The 21,932-nt window shown below is 45.3% G+C and overlaps 1 protein-coding gene across 4 annotated transcripts; it reads left to right on the forward strand.

Annotated features, from left to right (window-relative positions):
* The first annotated feature begins 549 nt into the window (after nt 1-549).
* On the forward strand, nt 550-21,720 carry ING5 (inhibitor of growth family member 5). 4 transcript variants are annotated; one of them, XM_075937183.1, is made up of 9 exons: nt 550-816; nt 4,297-4,368; nt 5,282-5,448; nt 9,717-9,828; nt 14,269-14,362; nt 15,921-16,056; nt 18,003-18,064; nt 18,528-18,566; nt 19,618-21,720. In XM_075937183.1, the coding sequence occupies exons 1-9, from the start codon at nt 714-716 to the stop codon at nt 19,715-19,717; spliced, it is 885 nt and encodes a 294-aa protein (XP_075793298.1). In that variant the 5' UTR covers nt 550-713; the 3' UTR covers nt 19,718-21,720. The 4 variants fall into 4 exon arrangements, with proteins under 4 accessions (XP_075793298.1, XP_075793296.1, XP_075793295.1 ...); XM_075937181.1 differs by having other exon boundaries at nt 555-816; nt 14,272-14,362; nt 18,528-21,720; XM_075937180.1 differs by having other exon boundaries at nt 559-816; nt 18,528-21,720.
* The last annotated feature ends 212 nt before the right edge of the window (nt 21,721-21,932 follow it).

Raw genomic sequence — 21,932 nt, forward strand, 5'->3', positions numbered from 1 at the left:
GGGGGTTCCAGTATCTCTGTGCCAGGGCTGGGAGGGGGGGGTTCCAGTATCTCAGTGGCAGGGCTGGGGGGGGGGGGGTTCCAGGCTCTCCATGCGAGGGCTGGGGGGGTTCCAGTAGCTCAGTGGCAGGGCTGGGGGGGGTTCCAGTATCTCTGTGCCAGGGCTGGGGGGGGGCTCCAGTAGCTCAGTGGCAGGGCTGGGGGGGGGTTCCAGGCTCTCCATGCGAGGACTGGGGGGTTCCAGTAGCTCCAGGCCAGGACTGGAGGGGGGGCGGGGTTACAGTAGCTCAGTGGCAGGGCTGGGGGGGGGGGTTCCAGGCTCTCCATTGGAGGACTGGGGGGTTCCAGGCTCGCTGTGGCAGGGCTGGGGGGTTCCAGGCTCTCTGTGCCAGGGCTGGGGGGGGGCTCTAGTAGCTCAGTGTCAGGGCTGGGGGGGGTTCCAGGCTCGCTGTGCCAGGGCTGGGGGGTTCCAGTAGCTCCAGGCCAGGCCTGGAGGGGGGGCGGGGTTCCAGTAGCTCAGTGGCAGGGGGGAGGGACGTGACGTGGAAGGGAGGCGTGTCTGAGGGGAGGCGAGCTGCGCGCGCACGTCGGGACCAACTCGCAGTCCCGAGCCGACAGCAGCCCCGCCCCCTCGGCGTCTGCGCCGCTGCCACGCCCCTGGTTGAAAGACAGCTGGCGGCGTCCCGGGCGGCCAATCAGCGGCGCCGGGGCTGCATGCGGAATGAGGCCGGGGCTGCGGCCCTTGTCATGCGGGCCCGAGCGGAGGGCGCGGGGCACAAGATGGCGACAGCCATGTACCTGGAGCACTACCTGGACAGTGAGTGGCGGCCCGCGCGGGGGCGGCGGCGGGAGCGCGGGGGGAGGGGCACCGCCCCGCCGCGGGGGGGCCGTTGGCGCGAGCGCTGTCGCTACTGCAGCTGGCTGCGGGAATTGCAACTGCGTCACTCGCCCCTGGGGGCGTGGCCTCGCCTGCGTCATCGGGCGCGCCATTTACGCGACGGGTGCGCGCCTGCGTCATCGGCGCGTGCCGAAGGCGGGAGCGCGGCCCGATCGCCGCTGGTCGCTTGTGGCCCGGCCCCGCCCCGCCCCGCCCCCATCAGCTCCCCGCCTCCTGGACGGGCGGGGCCGGTAACGGACACCCCCCCCCCCGGGGCTGCTCGCGGCGCTGCGCGTGGGGCCGGAACCCTGGCCCCGCAGCCGGCGGGGGGAGCGACTGATGCTAATGGGGGGTGCGCGGAGATACCGGTAAGTGGGTTGGGGGGGCGGGGCGGGGTGTAGGAGGGGGTTCGGGGGGGACCGGGGTGCAGGGGTTGGGGCGGGGTGTAGGAGGGGGTTCGGGGGGGGACCGGGGTGCAGGGGTTGGGGCGGGGTGTAGGAGGGGGTTCGGGGGGGGACCGGGGTGCAGGGGTTGGGGCGGGGTGTAGGAGGGGGTTCGGGGGGGGACCGGGGTGCAGGGGTTGGGGTGGGGTGTAGGAGGGGGTTCGGGGGGGGACCGGGGTGCAGGGGTTGGGGTGGGGTGTAGGAGGGGGTTCGGGGGGGGACCGGGGTGCAGGGGTTGGGGCGGGGTGTAGGAGGGGGTTCGGGGGGGGACCGGGGTGCAGGGGTTGGGGCGGGGTGTAGGAGGGGGTTCGGGGGGGGACCGGGGTGCAGGGGTTGGGGCGGGGTGTAGGAGGGGGTTCGGGGGGGGACCGGGGTGCAGGGGTTGGGGTGGGGTGTAGGAGGGGGTTCGGGGGGGACCGGGGTGCAGGGGTTGGGGTGGGGTGCTGGGGGGGGTTCGGGGGGGGACCGGGGTGCAGGGGCTGGGTGCAGGAGGGGGTTCGGGGCGGGGAACCGGGGTGCAGGGGCTGGGTGCAGGAGGGGGTTCGGGGCGGGGGACCGGGGTGCAGGGGTTGGGGTGGGGTGCTGGGGGGGTTCAGGGCGGGGGACTGGGGCACAGGGTGGGGTTCAGAAGGGGGTTTTGAAGATGTATTGAAAATTAAAAATATGATTCAAGCAATCTGCTTAGCCAGCTCCTTTAAAATTATTATGTACACATTATCCTGATCTCCCCACTGAAAACATGTCCAACTTTAGTACCTCTTGTTTATCGTCTGACCGCGATGCTAGTTTATTGCATATTTCTGCCTTTTCTGCATTATTATTAACATGTTCAAATTATCCCTGTGGTAATGTATTAGTGCCATTGTTAGGATTTCTTTTGTACCTAATACTCTTTAAGCACTGCTTTTTTTTTCTCAACTCTGCTACGAATTTCTCCTTGTGTTCCTTTGTTTCTTTTATAAACTAGAGATATAAAAGGCTAACCAGTTAATGGTAAGCATTAGGCTTACCGTTAACCAACCTTAACACTTAACCCAGACAGCCTCATGCTGGCTGGAGAGACCCCAACCCCCAGCCACATTAGGCCCACTGGCCAGAGGTGCTCCAGCTGCAGAAGGCCAGCCAGCATGATCTCAGTTAAAAGAGATAATCTTAATCATTTAAGGGGTTATCTTTTTATACCAATATTTACATTGCTATTATAAACCTATAATTAACTACTGATTTACATTCATTATTATTAACTTCACATTACCTCATTTTCTTCCTTTTAGAAAACATGTATATATACCTTCACTTCACTGTAAACCAGATCAATTTTTTTTAAACCAATGTAGCCCTTTTCCTTGATTGTGACATTCTGGGTTTCTAGGAAAGTGTTCTTAAATTATTCTCTATTATCATTCACATATTTCTTCCTTCCAGCTGATTTGGCTCTCAGTTCTTTCAGCATATATATTACTGGTCTAGACGTCATTCTGTGTGCACACTATACATTTTGATTTTGTGTGTTAGCTTTTTCTAGAGATTTTTGTGGGTTTCATCATCTTCAGAATTTGGAATTTCAGACAAAAGTAGAACTGTTGTGGATTCAAAGACTGCAGAGCATCAGGAAATGGGAAATTGGTTCTAGGCATGCAGTCATGAGTCTGCAGCCACACATGTGAATTACAATGCTACCTCTAATTATAGACTTACATGATATTCCTCACTTAAATCCCTTCCCCCTGAAGCCAGCCCGCTGCTGCTGGTGGGCCTTCACACCCCCAATCACGGGCCTGACTGGCTGAACTTCCAGCTGCTGGCAACCTCTGTGGCTGGGGCTCCTGGTGCAGCACCATTGGTGGTCTTGCCAGACCATGGCAGTTGCCAGACTAGAGCCCCAGACCACAGAGGTTCAATCTGTAATAGAAATTAAACCCATTTGAACATTTTCAGAAGTGGCCTATGATTTTGGTTCTGTCTGTCTTTAGGTGCCTGCATCTGTAGCCACATTCAGAAGTGCTGAAAACGCCCAGTTTCTGCAGCTGAAGTCAATGGGAACTTTGAGTACTCAGCATCTCTTAAAATAGGGCCTAAATTTTCACAATTTGGGTACTCAGAAATTGAGGCACACTGAATCCTGGCATTCGTATCCTCGATGCATGAGGGAGTGCCCCCTCTTCTTGTGTCTGTCTAATCATAGTGTGATAAGATAAAATAAAATAGGCATTTTAATGGATACAACCACTGCCCCCAACCCTGGGGAGATTTATTTACCTCAGTGCTGGGCAACCTGCCGTGTTGCCACATTCCATTGGTTTCTGTCTGCAAAGCTTTTGTCCTACCAGTACTACTAAAGTGACATGCCTGTAAAGCAAGGGCAAGTGAGGTGAGTGCTCATTATACACAACACTGACTGTGAGAGCCATGCGCTCCTCCCTGCATCCAATCACAGTTCAAATGGCACACCCCATAACTTCTAGGTACACAAGCACAGTTAACAAAACTACCCTCTCCCAGAGGACAGTCTTGGTTACAACAATCTTGCGGCCCACTAAGATGGTGGGCCACTCATGCAGCCCTCTCGCTATCCTAGGTTGCTGACTTACATGCTTAATTTTGTGGACAATGAGTAGCTTTGTTATTTCAGTGGGATTACTGATGGTAGATAAATTTATGCACGTGTGAGTCTTTTCAAGGTCAACGGTTTCTTTGCATTAGGAGGAATAGAATCTTCCTTTTATTTATTTTAACCAAAATCTTTGATTCTTGACAGCACAGCAAGTTCCATAAAAACTTGTGTCTCAATGAACATATATGGTTGCTGCTACAACTGTAGCTAATTATCTTCATAACTGTACATCACTAGCTGGTGGGTGTAACTCTCTTTGGATATACGTGGTAGACATCTGAGGAAGGTTCTGTGGCAGAGATGATGATTCATATGTTGATGCAGCAAAGGATAGACAGCAGTCTCCGTGCTTTTTTGTTTCAGGTATTGAAAATTTGCCTTGTGAACTGCGAAGGAACTTCCAGCTGATGCGTGAACTGGATCAGAAAACAGAAGGTATGTTCAGGTATTCCAGGAGGCAGTCGGGATGAAGACCCTTCCTCTGAAGGGTCATAACAATCCCAGTGGGGTTTGGCATGACGAAGGTGTAGCAAAGCTTTGGCTTTGGAGACAAGATACGTGTATGTTGTAAGTGTACAAATGTTAGTCTACTTGCATAGTAAATGGGAACTTGTACTGTCCTTCTTTCAAGCCCTAGTCAATAAATCAAACCAATGATTTTTGACCAGTTATAGCCACATATAATATCAAATTGTTCCAGTAGCGATGCCCACTACATATTGGTGGAGAATGTTTTAGTCTTTATTCTACAACATTTTATTTTGTGGTGGACTCTGGTGGCAATATTTATACTTCTGGAAGTCACATATAAGTAGTTTCTTCTCCTGTCTGTCCATATGTGAACATACCTCATAAAACCGACACAAACACCACACTGATGTTGTCATAACAGAGGAGGGAAAGTATGTGTAACCTGCGAGCAAACTAGTAGAATGTTGCAAACTTGTGAGAGATTCATGTTTAATGTTTGGATCTGAGCTTTCATACAGTGTGTGACTGTTATTGACAAATGATGGCACTGGAAGGAAAAGGAGATGGCAGCACAGAAGTTATAAAATTCTCACACTTAGACTGAAGCTGAAGAAATGTTGAAACCCAGGAACTGGAGTCAGTAGGTCCAGTTCTGATCTCACCCATGTAAATCAAATCATGCCACTGAGGTCGGTGGAACTACACTGGTGACAGCTGCTGAGTGCAGTATCAGATCTGGGCATGGTGAACCCTTTTTGAGATTCCTTAAGGGATTCAAAGATTATGATAACGGGTCATTAAGTACCATAGCTAGTGAGAAAGTATTTCACATATGAAATTAATTCTCATGCAATTGTACTTTCTGTTTGCATTTCAGATAAGAAAGCAGAAATTGACAGCCTTGCAGCAGAGTACATATCAACCGTGAAGCACTTGTTGCCCGAGCAGCGTGTGGAGTACCTCCAGAAGATTCAGAATGCTTATAGTAAATGTAAAGAGTACAGCGATGACAAAGTGCAGCTAGCCATGCAGACCTATGAGATGGTGAGAATAAGTGCATGCGTGTTGTGTGTGCTTGGTCAGTGAGATTCATGCAAATGTAATCATGAACTAAGAAGGAGCTTTGGGGTTGCTGAAGTATCTGTATGTGGATTAACTCTTACTGACAGAGGGCAGTAGATCCCTTAAGACACATTCTTTTCTGTTTCCCCATTGGCTTACCAAGAAAACGCCAGTTTTCATTTTGTTCTATTATGTTGGTGTCAAACAAGCTTCCATTGTGATTGAACATTGAGTGCTCCACTGCTGCCTGGTTTGTTAGTCGCTGCTGTGAATATCTCCATTTTTTGTGTTTGTGTTTCTGTTTCTCATTGCATTTCTTGACCTCAGAAGTGCTGTTGGGAACGTCCAGGGAAGACGACACACTAGGGAATATGTTATGACTTTATATGACTGAAAGTTATATTCCTGCCAAAGTCCTGCCCTGTCCTAATTATAGCCGGAACACGCCAAACTATTTTGCCTTCACTCTATGGACTAGGGGTAAGGGGAGAGGATCTTCTAGTTCTTGAGAGAACAGCTTTGTACTAGTGCTGTTTTCTTGTTGGGGACCCTGTTAGTACTCACCCCTTTATCTATTTTATGGACTTTTGAGCGGTGCTCACTTTTTTCATATTTTGTCTCTGAGAGCGAGGACTGCCTTTGACTTACACTTGCACACTACTGGAGAGAATGAGCTGGCAGACAGTAAAGCAGTTGGGCAAGTCTGTCTGCAGTTCCAGTGCCCTCTGCTGGAGAAAGACTTATGAGTGAGATGTAGGGCTTGAAAAGATGGTCTGGTAGCCCAAAGACTAAGCATACTAGTTAGAGCAGGGTTTCCCAACCTATGGGTCGGGACCCAAATATGGGTCGCCATTACATTTCAAAAGGGTCGCCAGGTGTCTCCCCAGGGGGCTCTTAAGGAGCCATTCACACATTTTTTTGAATTGCCCTGGGTCACCAAGTCTTCCTGAATTGTCAAAATGGGTCCCCATCTGGAAAAGATTGGAAACTGCTGAGTTAGAGTAACAAAAAATGTGCCACTGCTCCCCTAGCTCCCAAAGCCACAGCATTCAAACTGCACTCTCTCAGGTGTAACACTGCTAAGCAGTTTTGCATTTAGAACATTTTTTTTAAATGCAACAAGTACTAAACTGGTCAGTTAGCAGAAAAAATATTTGACTGTATTATTTAAGAATTTAGCTATTTGATGAACATTAGCAAATCTGCCAAATAGTATTTGATAGTTGTAGAATTGGTTAGATAGTGGGGGGAGGAATTGTTAAATAAGTTATTCAACTAGTTACCAATGAAATTTGTTGAAAATATACCTACTTACTTGCTCAACCAGCCCTGCTCGTAAAACCGAGATGTTAGATCTTCTTTCCTTGTCCTGCTTTGCTTCATAGCTACATTGTCTGAGTTGTCTTTAGAGTCTGCTTCTCATCTCTTCCTCTGGGTTTTCTTATTTCTTTCTTCGTTCCTCCCCAACTTTGGGATCTTTACCTTCTTTCCTTTTTTCTTGCCTTTCTTCCTCAACCAGATCTCTCTGTAAATATGCCATACATCTCTCTCCTAATTTATCCTTCCTTCTCTCATGCCCATTGCACTCTGTGGACATGGGAAAGTCAGTGGATGTGATATACCTTGACTTTAGCAAGGCTTTTGATACAGTTTCCCACAATATTCTTGCCAGCATGTTAAGGGAATATGGATTGGATAAATGGACGGTAAGATGGATAGAAAGCTGGCTAGAAGGCCGGGCCCAGCGGATAGTGATCAATGGCTCGAGGTCAGGATGGCAGTCGGTTTCTAGTGGAGTGCCCCAAGGTTCGGTTCTAGGACTGGTTTTGTTCAATATCTTTATTAATGACCTGGATGAGGGGATGGATTGCACCCTCAGCAAGTTTGTAGATGACACTAAGCTAGGGGGAGAGGTAGATACGCTTGAGGGCGGAGATAGGGTCCAGAGTGACTTAGACAAATTGGAGGATTGGGTCACAAGAAATCTGATGAGGTTCAACAAGGACAAGTGCAGAGTCCTGCACTTGGGACTGAAGAATGCCAAGTATTGTTACAGGCTGGGGACCAACCAGCTAAGTAGTAGTTCTGCAGAAAAGGCCCTGGTGATTACAGTGGATGAGAAGCTGGATACGAGTCAACAGCGTACCCTTGTAGGAAGAAGGCTAATAGCATATTAGGTTGCATTAAGAGGAGCATGTCATTACTCTCCTTTATTTGGCTCTGGTGAGGCCACATCTGGAGAATTGTGTCCAGTTCTGGGTTCCCCACTACAGAAAGCATGTGGATGCATTGGAGAGGGTCCAGTGGAGGGCAATCAAAATGATTAGGGGGCTGGAGCATATGAGGAGGGGCTGAGGGATTTGGGTCTGTTTAGTCTGCAGAAGAGAAGAGCGAGGGGGGATTTGAGAGCAGCCTTCAACTTCCTGAAGGGAGGTTCCAAAGAGGCTGGAGAGAGGCTGTTCTCTGTGTGACAGATGGCAGAACAAGGAGCAAAGGGCTCAAATTGCGGTGGAAGAGGTCCAGGTTGGATATTAGGAAAAACTATTTCACTAGGAGGGTGGTGAAGCACTGGGATGGGTTCCCTAGGGAAGTAGTGGAGTCTCCATCCCTAGAGGTGTTTAAGTCTCGGCTTGACAAAGTCCTGGCTGGGTTGATGTAGTTGGGATTTGTCCTGCCTAGAGCAGGGGGCTGGACTTCACGGCCTTCTGAGGTCTTTTCCAGCTCTGTGATTCCTGTCACGCTTCTGGGGCGCCAGCTGCCAACCTGCACTGCTGGATCTGTATCAGAGCCTGATACAGAGGCAGCAGCATGGGGTGGCAGCCAGCTCCATGGGATGGGGCTGTAGGTGGGAGCTGGCTTTTAAGCTGGTCCTACCCCACTCCCAGGGAGCAAGCTGCCACCCTGCATTGCTGTTTCTGATGCAGAGGGTAGCAGCGTGGAGCAGCAGCTGGTAAGCACCAGGTGCATATTGGCTCCTGAGGAGCCACCTAATGCTGCAGGTGTGTGTAACCGCTGACATTTTTAGCGGTTACATGATTACCCAGTTCCCCACTTTTTAACATCGCTAGTCAGAACTTATTTCTGGCTGATTAATAGTAACAACTTCTGGGCCTTGCTGACTTCACTCCGTTTTTACTTAATAAACCAGAATTGAAAGACTCTGTCCCCTGACAAACCCCTGAGTGTGCAGCCCCCAGTATTCTGGTGTAGCAGTCTTGAGGGGTTTCAGTAAGTGCTGCTGGAAGATTCCAGGTTGATGACACTGGAGTTTTCTCTTTATCCAATGCACAGTGATTTTTCTTGTCACTCCAATAGGCTGCCTTGGCCCTGACTTTAGAATGACAATCCCAATGGCAAGCAAGTTGTACACCAGCCCGTCTGACTTTGATTCCTTTTCAGAAATTGCTATTAATGTCTCTTGTGATGAGGACTCTTTGCCCATAGAGACTAGAGTGAGAGCACCTAATTTCACACAGACTGCAAGAGGTGTCAGTACTAACTTTCAAATGCTATGGGCTTTTTATTTAAAGACTATTGTCACTAGGGATGTTAAAATGCGTGTAATTGAGTATCTGTGCAACCACTGAACGTTTCATCAGTACATTTAGGGCAGCAGTTAGCTCCATGGGAGCTGGTGCACCCTAGGAATTGTCTTTTAACCCAGATACCTGCACATACCAGCTCCCTCCTGCCGCCCTGCGCTGCTGCCTCTATCTCCAGAGGTAGCAGTGCAGGATGGCAGCCAGCTTCCCAGGAATGGGGCGGGAGCCTGTGTGTAACTCTGAATGTTCTCCGATAAGCTCAGGTTTATTGGCTAATCGCTTACCGTTAAACTTTCACATCCCTAATTGTCATGCTCTGTATTGATGCTTCATTTATAAATACTTAATACATGATTATTAAATGTTTGTTCTAAAGTGTAGCAGTTCAGTAGCAGGTTAACTAGTGCTTACAGCCATCTGTGATAACACATTCTACTGATATGCTTCAGACCATCTCGAACGCATACTACTCATGTCTGCAACATGTTTATAACCGCTATTAATACTTTATTAACCTCTTCTAAATAATTTGTGTACCCTTTATTATAAAGTTGTAATCCTATACCTGTCCAAGCAGTGACATGCTTAGTAAGGGTGAGTCGTCTGAGTCTGCCCTACACTGTTGGATTAGCACCTGCCAGAATAACTGGGGTTTTTTGGTTGGTTAGTTGAATTTTTTTTCAGCCTTCTGGTTTCTCTTCCATACAGGTGGATAAACACATCCGACGGCTGGATGCAGACCTGGCCCGATTTGAAGCTGATCTGAAGGATAAGCTGGAAGGCAGTGACTTTGAAAGCCCTGGCGGCCGAGGCCTGAAAAGTGAGTTATTTGTGATGTGACCAGAAAAGCTTGCTGTAAGATGTGCATTTCCATTGTAGGGCTTTTGAAGCCTTGGCGTATGGGGTTTATTTTACGTTATGCTTTTCATAGAATCCTAGAATACTAGGGCTGGAAGGGACCTCGAGAGGTCATCGAGTCCAATCCCCTGCCCTCATGGCAGGACCAAATACTGTCTAGACCATCCCTGATAGACATTTATCCAACCTACTCTTAAATATCTCCAGAGATGGAGATTCCACAACCTCCCTGGGCAATTTATTCCAGTGTTTAACCACCCTGACAGTTAGGAACTTTTTCCTAATGTCCAACCTAAACCTCCCTTGCTGCAGTTTAAGCCCATTGCTTCTTGTTCTGTCCTCAGAGGCCAAGATGAACAAGTTTTCTCCCTCCTCCTTATGACACCCTTTTAGATACCTGAAAACGGCTATCATGTCCCCCCTCAATCTTCTCTTTTCTAAATTAAAAAAACCCAATTCCTTCAGCCTTCCTTCATAGGTCATGCTCTCTAGACCTTTAATCATTATTGTTGCTCTTCTCTGGACCCTCTCCAATTTCTCCACATCTTTCTTGAAATGCGGTGCCCAGAACCTGACACAATACTCCAACTGAGGCCTAACCAGCGCAGAGTAGAGCGGAAGAATGACTTCTCGTGTCTTGCTCACAACACACCTGTTAATGCATCCCAGAATCATGTTTGCTTTCTTTGCAACACCATCACCCTGCTGACTCATATTCAGCTTGTGGTCCACTATAACCCCTAGATCCCTTTCTGCCGTACTGCTTCCGAGACAGTTGCTTCCCATTCTGTGTGTGTGAAACTGATTGCTCCTTCCTAAGTGGAGCACTTTGCATTTGTCCATATTAAACTTCATCCTGTTTACCTCTGACCATTTCTCCAATTTGTCCAGATCATTTTGAATTCTGACCCTATCCTCAGAGCAGTCACAACCCCTCCCAGCTTGGTATCATCTGCAAACTTAATAAGCGTACTCCCTGTGCCTATCTACATTGTTTCCAGAGTTGAAGGTAATCTTGTCATTGATGCAACCATTTGGGAGGCAAAAGAAGAAAAAAATCCAGTCTAGAGCCCTCTTAACCATTCTTGCTGGAAATGGTCCTGTCCCTTGGAGAGTCAGCATATCCTTTCTCTAGGACACTTGTTACGAGCACTGCTTCAGAAGAAGCTGAGTTGTGGTGGCAAGAGTTGGCACGAAGTGTGGATCTTAAAATTTTGATGCTAAAGCTGAGCAAACTCTACCACAGCCATGCCTTGCCTGGAGACGTAAAAGATCTCGTGTTGGGAGAGGATGATTTTTCTCATTAAAAATATTAATTAAAAATAAAATCCTAACTTTATTTTAACTTAAGGGTCCAATGTAACCTGATGACAAGAGGAAATTTTAAAGGAAAGAGTTAAAGGACAATGCCTGATACAATTTCTAATCTATATTAAAGTATATGGCAGAAAGTCAAATTAAATAGAGTAAACAATGAGTGGTGTATTATAGAGCTGGAAGAGACCTCAAGTCCTGCCCCCTGCCCAAGGCCGGACCAATCCCAACTAAATCAACCTAGCCAGGGCTTTGTCAAGCCAAGACTTAAACACCTCTAGGGATGGAGGAATCCCTAGGGAACCCATCCCAGTGCTTCACCACCCTCCTAGGGAAATAGTTTATCCTAATATCCGACCAAGACCTCCCCCACTGTAACTTGAGACCATTGCTCCTTGTTCTGCCATCCCTCACTACTGTGAACAGCCTTTCTCCATCCTCTTTGTAAGCTCCCTTCAGGAAGTTGAAGGCTGCTATCAAATCCCCCCCCCCCCCCCCCCCCCCCACTCTTTGCTTCTGCAGACTAAACAAACCCAAATGCCTTAGTCTCTCCTCATAAGACATGTGCTCCAGCCCCCTAATCATTTTGGTCGCCCTCCGCTGGACTCTCTCAAATGCATCCACATCCTTTCTGTAGTGGGGGGCCCAGAACTGGACACACTATTTCAGATGTGGCCTCACCAGAGCCGAATAAAGGGGAATAATCACTTCTCTGGATCTGCTGGCAATGCTCCTCCTAATGCACCCTAATATGCCATTAGCCTTCTTGGCTACAAGGGCGCCTTGGTGACTCACGTCCAACTTCTCATCCACTGTAATCGCCAGGGCCTTTTCTGCTGAACTGCTTCTTAGCCATTCAATCCCCAGCCTGTAACAATGCTTGGGATTCTTCCCTCCCAAGTGCAGGACTCTACACTTGTCCTTGTTGAACCTCATCAGTTTTCTTTTGGCCCAATCCTCTAGTCTGTCCAGGTCACTCTGGACCCTTCCCTGCCCTCCAGCGTATCTACCTCTCCCCTTAGCTTAGTGTCATCTGCAAACTTGCTGAGGGTGCAATCCATCCCCTCATCCAGGTCATTAATAAAGATGTTGAACAAAACCAGTCCTAGAACAGATCCTTGGGGCACTCAGCTAGAAACCGATGGCCAACCTGACATCGAGCCGTTGATCACTACCCGCTGGGCCTGACAGTCTAGCCAGCTTTCTGTCCACATAGTCCATTTATCCAATCCATACTCCCTTAACTTGCTGGCAAGAATATTGTGGGAGACCGTATCAAAAGCTTTGCTAAAGTCAAGGTAGATCACATCCACTGACTTTCCCACGTCCACAGAGCCAGTTACCTCATCATAGAAGCTAATCAGATTGGTCAGGCAGGACTTGCCCTTCGTGAATCCATGTTGACTATTCCTGATCACTTTCCCTTCTTCCAAGTGCTTCAAAATGGATTCCTTGAGGATCCCCTCCATGATTTTTCTAGGGACTGAGGTAAGGCTGACCGGTCTGTAGTTCCCTGGATTGTCCTTCTTCCCTTTCTTAAAGATGGGCACTACATTTGCCTTTTTCCAGTCTTCCGGGATCTCTCCTGATCTCCACGAGTTTTCAACGATAATGGCCAAAGGTTCCACAATGACATTTGCCAACTCCCTCAGTACCCTCGGATGCATTAAATCCGGGCCCATGGATTTGTGTATGTTTAGCTTTTCTAAATAGTTCCTAACTTGTTCTTTCCCCATCAAGGGCTGTCCACCTCCTTCCCATGCTGCGTTGCCTAGTGCATTTTTCTGGGAGCTGATCTTGTCCGTGAAGACAGAGGCAAAGAAAGCATTGAGTACTTCAGCTTTTCTGTCACTAGGTTACCTCCCTCATCCAGTAAGGGCCCCACACCCTCTCTGATCACCCTCTTATTGCTAACATGCCTGTAGAAACCTTTCTTGTTACCCTTGACATCTCTTGCTAGCAGCAATTCCAATTGTGCTTTTGCCTTCCCGATAACTCCCCTACATTCCCGAGCAATATATTTATACTCTTCCCTAGTCATCAGTCCATGTTTCCACTTCTTGTAAGCTTCCTTTTTGTGTTTAAGCTCACCAAGGATGTCCCTGGTAAGCCAATCTGGTCGCATCAGAATGGTTTCTTCCTGTGCCTTTTAATAAGGCTTCTTTAAAATACTGCCAGCTCTCCTGGACAACTTTCCCTTCATGCTAACATCCCAGGGAATCTTACCCATCAGTTCTCTGAGGGAATCAAAGTTTGCTCTTCTGAAGTCCAGGGTGTGTATTTTGCTACTCTCCTTTCTTCCTTTGGTCAGGATCCTGAAATCTACCATCTCATGATCACTGCTTCCTAGGTTGTCACCCACCTCTACTTCCCCTACTAGTTCCTCCCTGTTTGTGAGCAGCAGGTCAAGCTGCGCATGGCTCCTGGTCGTTTCCTTCAGCACTTGTACCAAGAAGTTATCCCCAACATTCTCCAAAAACTTCCTGGATTGTCTGTGTGTACTGCTGTACTGGTCTCCCAATAGATGTCAGGGTGATTAAAGTTGTCCATGAGAACCAGGGCCTGCGATCTGGAAGCTTCTCTCAGTTGTCCAAAGAAAGCCTCGTCTACCTCATCCACCTGATCCGGCGGTCTATAGCAGACACCAACCACACATCACCCCTGTTGCTTCCACCTGTAAATTTAACCCATAGACTCTCAACGTTTTAAATTGCTGAGGACATGGTTTTGAGGTTTGTTCGGGGGCCGCTGGTGGTGGTGATGTGTATGTTGCACCCTGACTAATCATGCATAGTCCTGGGAGGGGAAGATGTTGAGTGTATTTTCAAAGCACTTTTTATGGTACAGGCCAAATTCCCCATGCAGCTCTGTCAGCTTCTTTTATGGGGTGGATCAAGATGCAAACCAGAACAGAAGTTGGCACTATGCATGATATAGTAAGTGTAAATCACACATTTTTAATATCAAAAGAGCCTTGTACATACCATAAAGAGCCTACAAAACACAAGTTTAAGTAATAGGAGCACAAATAAAAGCATCCAATGCTTTTTCTCAGGTGCCCTTAATTTGAAATAATTCTGGCTTTCAGAAGGACGAAGTCAGAAAGACAAGAGAGGCTCCCGGGGTCGAGGCAGGCGAACATCTGAAGAAGATACTCCCAAAAAGAAAAAATTAAAAGGAGGGTAAGAGACAAATAGCCAGAGCTTTAGTTGCTTTATGGAAAAGTTGTGTAAATTCATGAACTGCTAAGCCAAACCTTCCTGGCCCTTTTGATAACACTGGACAGTTTGTGTATCCAGAGTGCAGACTCCATTTAAGTATGTTCTTTTTTCATGCTTTCTCCTGGTACCAGTGTCAAGAGATTTTTGCATTATTATATTCTCATATACTGAACAAGGAGTTAATATGCTTAGGAAAATGTCTGTATCCAAGGAGACAGGAATGCAGTCTCTGTTGCTTCATGCAAACATAAAGAAAGTAGCTTAGCTTTTTTGTGTGTGGCCATACATATTGGTGTACACTGAGTTAGACTGCAGATTATGGTGATCTGCAGGTATACTGTGCTGTTGCATCACTCTCACCAAAATCCTAGGGCATTCTTAGAATAATTTCCTGGTATTCTACATCCTAAAGCAGGCATCCTAAATAATCTCAAGTCACCTAATCCAGTTCTTCGAAGCAAGCAGGAAAGAATCTCAGCTCTACTTTTCATACACTCTAATACTGTTACTTTGAATATTTTGAAAGTAATGCCAAAAATAATTCCAGTTTCTCATTAAGCATCCTAAATAGCATTGCCTGGTATTCTAAAAACATTTTAAAAAGTTATAAGGCTTGTAGTGCTCCTGTTGATATCTATAATGGTCTTTACAACCAGGAAGAAACTGATTATATGCCAAGTGCTCCCAAATGCCTGAATAAATAAACAAACTGGAAAAATGGAGGAATATTACACTTTTTCAGTTGTTGTAGTCGTGACTTGAAACCAGAGTTCAACATATTCTGATAGAAATATGATTTTTAAACTACTACTGAAACTTCTGTCACGTTGCTGTTTTGTCAACTCAGTTTTGCCAAGCTTATCACTGCTTTCTAAATAGTACTCCCTTTGTTTATATGTATTGTATGCTGCAAGTTATTCTTTCAGTTCTTTACATTAAACCTTTCATAATTTTGTTTTGACCAATGCTCAGAATAATCCAAATCCATTTTTATTTTTAATATATTTCCTGAAATAAATGATGAACGTTTAAGTTCAAGTAGGGATTTAAAGGAGTAGCTGGTTATCTGATAAGCATTGCCTTACTGACATACTTACTGCTTAACCGGTACCCAGTGGGGCCTTTCCAGCCTAGTTGAGCCCACTGCATCAAACCGCAGGCGGGAGGCCGCTCCAGCCCGGCCAGGCCCACTGCACCATGCCACCGGCATGGAGCTGCTCCTGTCTGGCTGGGCCCACTGCACCATGCTGTGGGTGGGAGGCACTCCAGCCAGGCTAGAACAGCCAGGGGGCTACTGCAGCAGTCTCCCACCTGCGGTGCAACGCGCTGGGCAGTTTAACCAATTCAAATGTTAACTGGTTAAATTATATGTTTAAATGGGATTTTGTATCCCTAGGCTCAAGATACATACTTAAAGCTAGATTTTTCAAGTGGACCTAATTATCTATGAAACACAGTTTCAAATGAGCAAAAGTAATTTGCTGTCATGTAAAATTGAGTAGTATCGTTTCCTCCACAGGTCTGAGTTTGCTGATACCATCCTGTCTGTCCATCCCTCGGATGTCCTAGACATGCCAGTGGATCCCAATGAGCCGACTTATTGCTTGTGCCACCAGGTGTCCTATGGAGAAATGATTGGCTGTGACAATCCCGATGTGAGTGCCCGAGAGGTGTTATACCTGGCAAGGGACGTAAAAGGCAATGGGAAGTGGTTCTCTAATTAGGAGCAAGAGAGAGACTAAGGAAAGCATTGGCCCTATTCTCAACATGAAAGGAGAGCTAATATCTACAAAATAACATTAAGCACCTCATTTTCCTTAAAGGTTAATGATGACCAGACTCTCAACACAATTAATATTGACAACCAAGGGGAAGACATGCAGGCCAAAATAGGGACAGAACTGATTCAAGAGTATTTAGATGAGTGGGATATGTTGAGGGCTCCAGGGCCTAATGAAATCCATCCTAGAGTACTTAAGGAACTAGCTGAAGCAGTCGCACAGCTGTTAGCAATTCTTTTTGAGAACTCATGGAGGATGTGAAAAGTCTCAGAAGACTGGAGAAGGGCAGACATGGCACCTGTTATTAAAAAGAACAACAAAGCAGACCTAGAGAATTAAAGGCCAGTCAGCCTAACTTCAGTATCTGGAAAGATACTGGAACAAATTATTAAACAGTTTGTAAGCACCTAGTATTTTATAGAGTTATAAGGAATAGTCAGCATGGATTTGTTGAGAACAAAAAAACCATGCCAAACCAACGTAATGTCCTTCTTTGGTAGGGTTGCTGAGCTAGTGGATGAGGGAAGCAGTAGACATAATATGCCTAATTTTAGTAAGGTTTTTAATACAGTGCCACATGACATTCTCATAAGAAAACTAAGGAGATGTGGCTTAAATACAATTCCTGTAAGGTGGGTGCACAACTGGTTTGCAAGACAGTATCCAAATAATAATTAATGGTTTGCTGTTAAATGTGAGGGTGTATCTATTGAGAGCCAACAAGTGTATGCTCAGGTCGGATGCTCCTTTAATAGTTTCATTAACGATTGGATAATGGAGTAGAGAGTATGCTTATAAAATTTGCAGATAACATCAAGCTGGGAGGGATTGTAAGATTTTTTTTTTTCAGGAAAGGGTTAAAATTCAAAATGACTTTGACAGATTGGAGAGTGTCTGAATTCAACAAGATGAAACTCAATAAAGATGCATGCAAAATAGTTCGCTTAGGAAAAATCAAGTGCATGACTGAAAAATCGGGAGTAACTAGCTAGGTAGTAGTGCTGCTGAAAAGAACTAGGGGCTTATAGTGGATACTAATTGAGTGAGAGTCAGCAGTGTGGTGAAGTTGTGAGAGTCTAATTCTGGGCTGTATTAACAGTAGTGTGGTATGCAGGGCCTGGGAGATCATTGTGTCTCACTGCTTGGTACTGGTGAGCCTGCACATGGCGCTAACACTTTAGAAAGATGAGGACAAACTGGAGAAAGTCCAGAAGAGAACAGTGAAACTCAGAAAAGGGTTAGAAAACGTGGAGGAAAGGTTAAAAAACCTGGGCATGTTTAGTTCATTAGAAGACTGAGGGAGCACTTGATAAGTCTTCAGATATGATGTGAAGGGCTGCTGTAAAGAGGACGGAGATTAGTTGTTCTCCATCTCCTGAAGGTAGGACAAGTAGCAATGGGCTTAATCTGTAGCCCGGGAGATTAAGGTGAAATATTAGGAAAAAAGTCTTTAACTGCAAAGGTTGTTAAGCTCTGGAATAGGCTTCCAAGGGAGGTCATAGAGTCCCCATCTTTGGAAGCTTTTAAAAAGAAGCTGGGCAGATGCCTGTTAAGGATGCTATAGGTTTACTAAGCCCTGTCATAGCACCGGGGGTTGGACTTAATTTCTTGAGGTTCCTTTCAACCCCATACTTTTCTGAAGATGGCTTATATTTTTTGAAGGTAGACTGGGTATCTGTTCTTACAGTAACCGGAATCTGTGCCCTGCACAACTTCCCAGAACAAATACATCTAATGACTGGCCTACTGAGGCAGGTTCTCTCTTTCGTAGTTTAAAATGTGCTAAATGTCTCCCTTATTTCTTGTTTCCCGATCTGCAGTGTCCAATTGAGTGGTTTCATTTTGCTTGTGTGGATCTCACCACAAAACCAAAAGGGAAATGGTAAGTGGGAGGCACAGGTTCTGTTTGTACTTTTACCCTGTCTATGAGCACTTACAACATTTTTTAGATCTGTTTCCTTCAGGCTATTTTTTCGTGTGCGATGTCGTCTTAAAAAGGAGGATTAATTTATCTGGTTCTGTTTTTTAAGAACATACAAGTTATGGCAAGGAGGGATCTTTCATGTTTAAAAAAAATCAGGTTTTTCTGCTAAGAACTAAAACCAGGTTTATTTTAAAATGGGGCTCAGGATCCCCCACTTCTGCCACGTTCTTCCTCCAGATGCCGCAACTCATTTGCTGGCTGTTCAAGTTCTCTTCTCCGTCTTTGTGCTCTGTAATATTACAGTATCAGCAAAAGAAAATGATGTCCATGTAGCTGATTTGATTCTCTTCTAAAATAGTGAAGTGCTCCCAGGCAAAATATTTATCTGTTGGAACGTAATACAGTGCTTTTCTGTCCTTAGGTTCTGTCCCCGTTGTGTTCAGGAAAGGAAGAAAAAGAAGTAAGAAAGGGGAATGTACACTGAATCCAGAATAAGAGCTTAATATATTCTTTCTTACATGTTGCAATATTATCTAGTTTTTTACCTACCTTCTTGTTTTGATTGGAGATGTAATTGTCCAACAGCCAGTTGTAATTCTTATTTAAAAGGATGACGACGACTTGGTGTAAGGGAGGGTAGGATTTTTGAGAGAGTTGGCACAGGGCTTTTATGTAAGTTATTCTCACACAGCACTGATAGTTGCTACTATGAAATACTTGGAGCAGTCCACAGCCAAACTGTTTGCTGGTGCATTAGAATCTGTGAAACTGCCTGAAGCATTTCAAAGGAATGAGAGCTACATTTTCAGCATGGTGGATTGCCGCTGCCTAAACACAGTAGGCATGAAGCTGAGCATAATGTGTAGTAAGGGTCTCTGTATAATTGCCACCTGCATGAAGTTCATTCATACATTTAGGAGTGAAGTCATTTTTTGTGTGTCTATAGTCGTGTAGCACTGAAGGCAACATGCAGGCCAGTGAACTGTCTCCAGTATCTTATTTCCCCAAAGCCCAGTGTTGTATGTAATTCTGGTGAAGCATGCTCTATGTATCTGAATCTGTACATCTCTTCCTGTTGAGAATTATTTCTATTTAATTTTGCATTGCTGCCTTTGGACTTGATCTGGCTCCCACATCCAGACCCTCTTTTGAATTCCTTTCTCCCCATAAACATTTGTCCATTTTGGAGGAAGAGAGATCTGCCTTGGATGGTGTCATAGTGGTAGCAAGAGAGTGCAGGCCTTCCTGCCAATGTCCCATTTCTCTGGAAATGCCTTAAGTTCTTTACTGTGAAGACAAAAACCTATTGTAGTGTTATGAAGATAGTGGGGTCTGATTTACTCATGAAATAAAATTAAAGCCTGTTTTCATTACTTGTATCTCGATGTTGCACTTTGGTACATAATCAGGAAAACAAGCTTTCAGAGGAGAATAATATTGTAATAAGATATAGGTTCTTTTGATGATGCAACAAACCATAGATGAAGTCTTTGACTTTTACCCTATTGCAGTTGTCTGATTTTAGTCAATATTCATCCGGAACCATTGCTAATAAAACAGAAGTCCACAAAGCAGGCATTTTATAAAAGGGGCATCTTGTTTGCTTGGTGAGAAATCTGCATGCTTTTTATTTGAGTTGCCTTTCAGGTTGACAGATAAAATGTGAATCTTGTTGTCATTAGTCTCATGCCCTATAGTGGAAGGGAGACAGAAATCCAAGAGGAAGAAAAGAAAATATTCTACACAAGTCCCTTATTCCCTGCCCCTTTCTCCCTCCCCCCCCCCCCCCCCCCCCACAGTATTGAGCTACACTTGGCATAGAAACTGAGAGGAGAGGCAAATATGGGTTGGTTTGTTTCTGTACTTCCCATATTCTGGGATTCCACCACCTATGGCCACAAGTGATTGTACTGGTGCAGCCCATCTAATAGACCACTGGAGTGTCAGAAAGAGGCTGTACTAGAACAGATTCAGGCCCACGGTGTTACAACAAAACAGAACCATCAGCTCAAGTCTGATTTGTACAGCACAATTTTAATGGAAAAAACAAAGATGGTGTTTGTTACAGGACTGTGCCCTTTGTGAATTTTGTCATGTAGGAATATAAAACACAGTTCCTGCTGAGCTCCCTTCTTGCCTCACACTATTTGCATTTGGCTTTGTAGGAGACAACAGTTAAACAAAAATGTCATAGAAACCCCCTCTTGCGATCAGTGTAGTTATCTGTGAATGTATTTTTCTTGCCACATGAGCTGAGAGAGTCTCCAGGGTTCTGTAGTTTAAAATGTGATGTACATAATCCTGGATGTCGTATCACTGTACATGGTATATATGAAGTGTTCATATTCATGTTTAATGGGACTGGTTTTTGACATTTTAAAATATGTGCACAAAACTTAGCCAGTTGCTAGAGGGAAGTGGGGAGAAAGCTCAATTGCACAAAGCTGGACTTGGGAGGATAGTCAGCTCTTTTTTGTGTCTCATCACAGAGTGTAAGAAATGATTCTGCCTCTGGCTTTTCTCTCCTCCCCCCCCCCCCCCCTTTCAAATCAGCATGTAGGTCAGTAGCCAGCAAATGCACCCATACCTCATTATCCTGTCACACTGGATTACAAGTAGGAGTGTCACTGTCTTGAAGATTGTAATATTGATGAAGACTCAGGCTCCATTTCCCCATCCATCCAATGATTCAATATTGTAGGCAATGCTTATATAAGAAAACATTTGTGAAATAATTGCTATAGATGGTAATTGTGTGGTTAAACTGATTCTCAAAAGCCAACACACCTCTTTGGAGGTGTAGATTTGTAATCAAACAGCTACTGATCTATCTGTGCAAAGCTGATTACCATAAACTTAGTTGCCTAGGGCAACAAATTTAGTGATTTTTTTTGCCTGGGTGAATGTAGCCTGGAAGAATGGATGCTTTCTGTTTTACTGAGAAGCAAAAGACCTAGAGCTTAAACTGTTATCAGTCCTAAGAAATAAAGATTCTGTGGGGACCACAAACTTTAGGTAAAATGACAGATGAAACTTGCAGCACGGCCTCTCAAATGTGTCAGATCATCTGAGCTGGAACAGAGTTTAAGCAGTAAAGCTGTCCCATATGGAACAAATCCTAACAAACAGGTTCTAATAGTTATCACAGAAGGTCTGTTTGCCCATTTGTTTCTGGGCTTAAGGTTTTTTGCTCCTCTTTAGACAGGAAGATTGTCAGCCTTGATCTTGGTCACTAAAGAATTTTTAAGTCCTGAATTGTGAATATGCAGTATTAAATTATACATTACCTTTATGGAAAGGAATGGACAGAACTGTGAGAGATTTAAAAGGAATATTCCACTAAAGATTATCTGGGAAAGCGTTTTCAGACACCTGTATATTTTGTGGTGGTCAGCTTTAGCACAGTTCATCCACTTTGGAGATGATGTATCTGAATGTTGTGTTTTATTTTCAAAGAAATTACTTGTGTTCCCTTTGTAAATGGAAGAGACTATTATAAATCTTTTTATTAAAAATGTAAAAATGTATAGCTGTATTTTTGGATTATGTTATAGATAATGGATATATTGTTATAAATAAAGTATTTTTGTGAATAAAAGTATGAAATCACATGGTTTCAGGGTTCAAGGCTAGAGCTTCAAATCTGTGCACGAATATCTTGAGCTCATGTCTTAGTCTCCAGACTAATGACTATTAGCTCCGTTAACTTTTGTATTTAACTCCGGGTTTTATGGCAGAAGTGGAACTTATTTCATATGCTTAAAATCCAGGGGTCAAGTTCTCTAACTCTCAACTGTTGTCTGTATGGTAGTGATAGAGTGAAGGT

Source organism: Pelodiscus sinensis, chromosome 10 (assembly GCF_049634645.1).
Source record: "Pelodiscus sinensis isolate JC-2024 chromosome 10, ASM4963464v1, whole genome shotgun sequence".
Taxonomy (NCBI): domain Eukaryota; kingdom Metazoa; phylum Chordata; order Testudines; family Trionychidae; genus Pelodiscus; species Pelodiscus sinensis.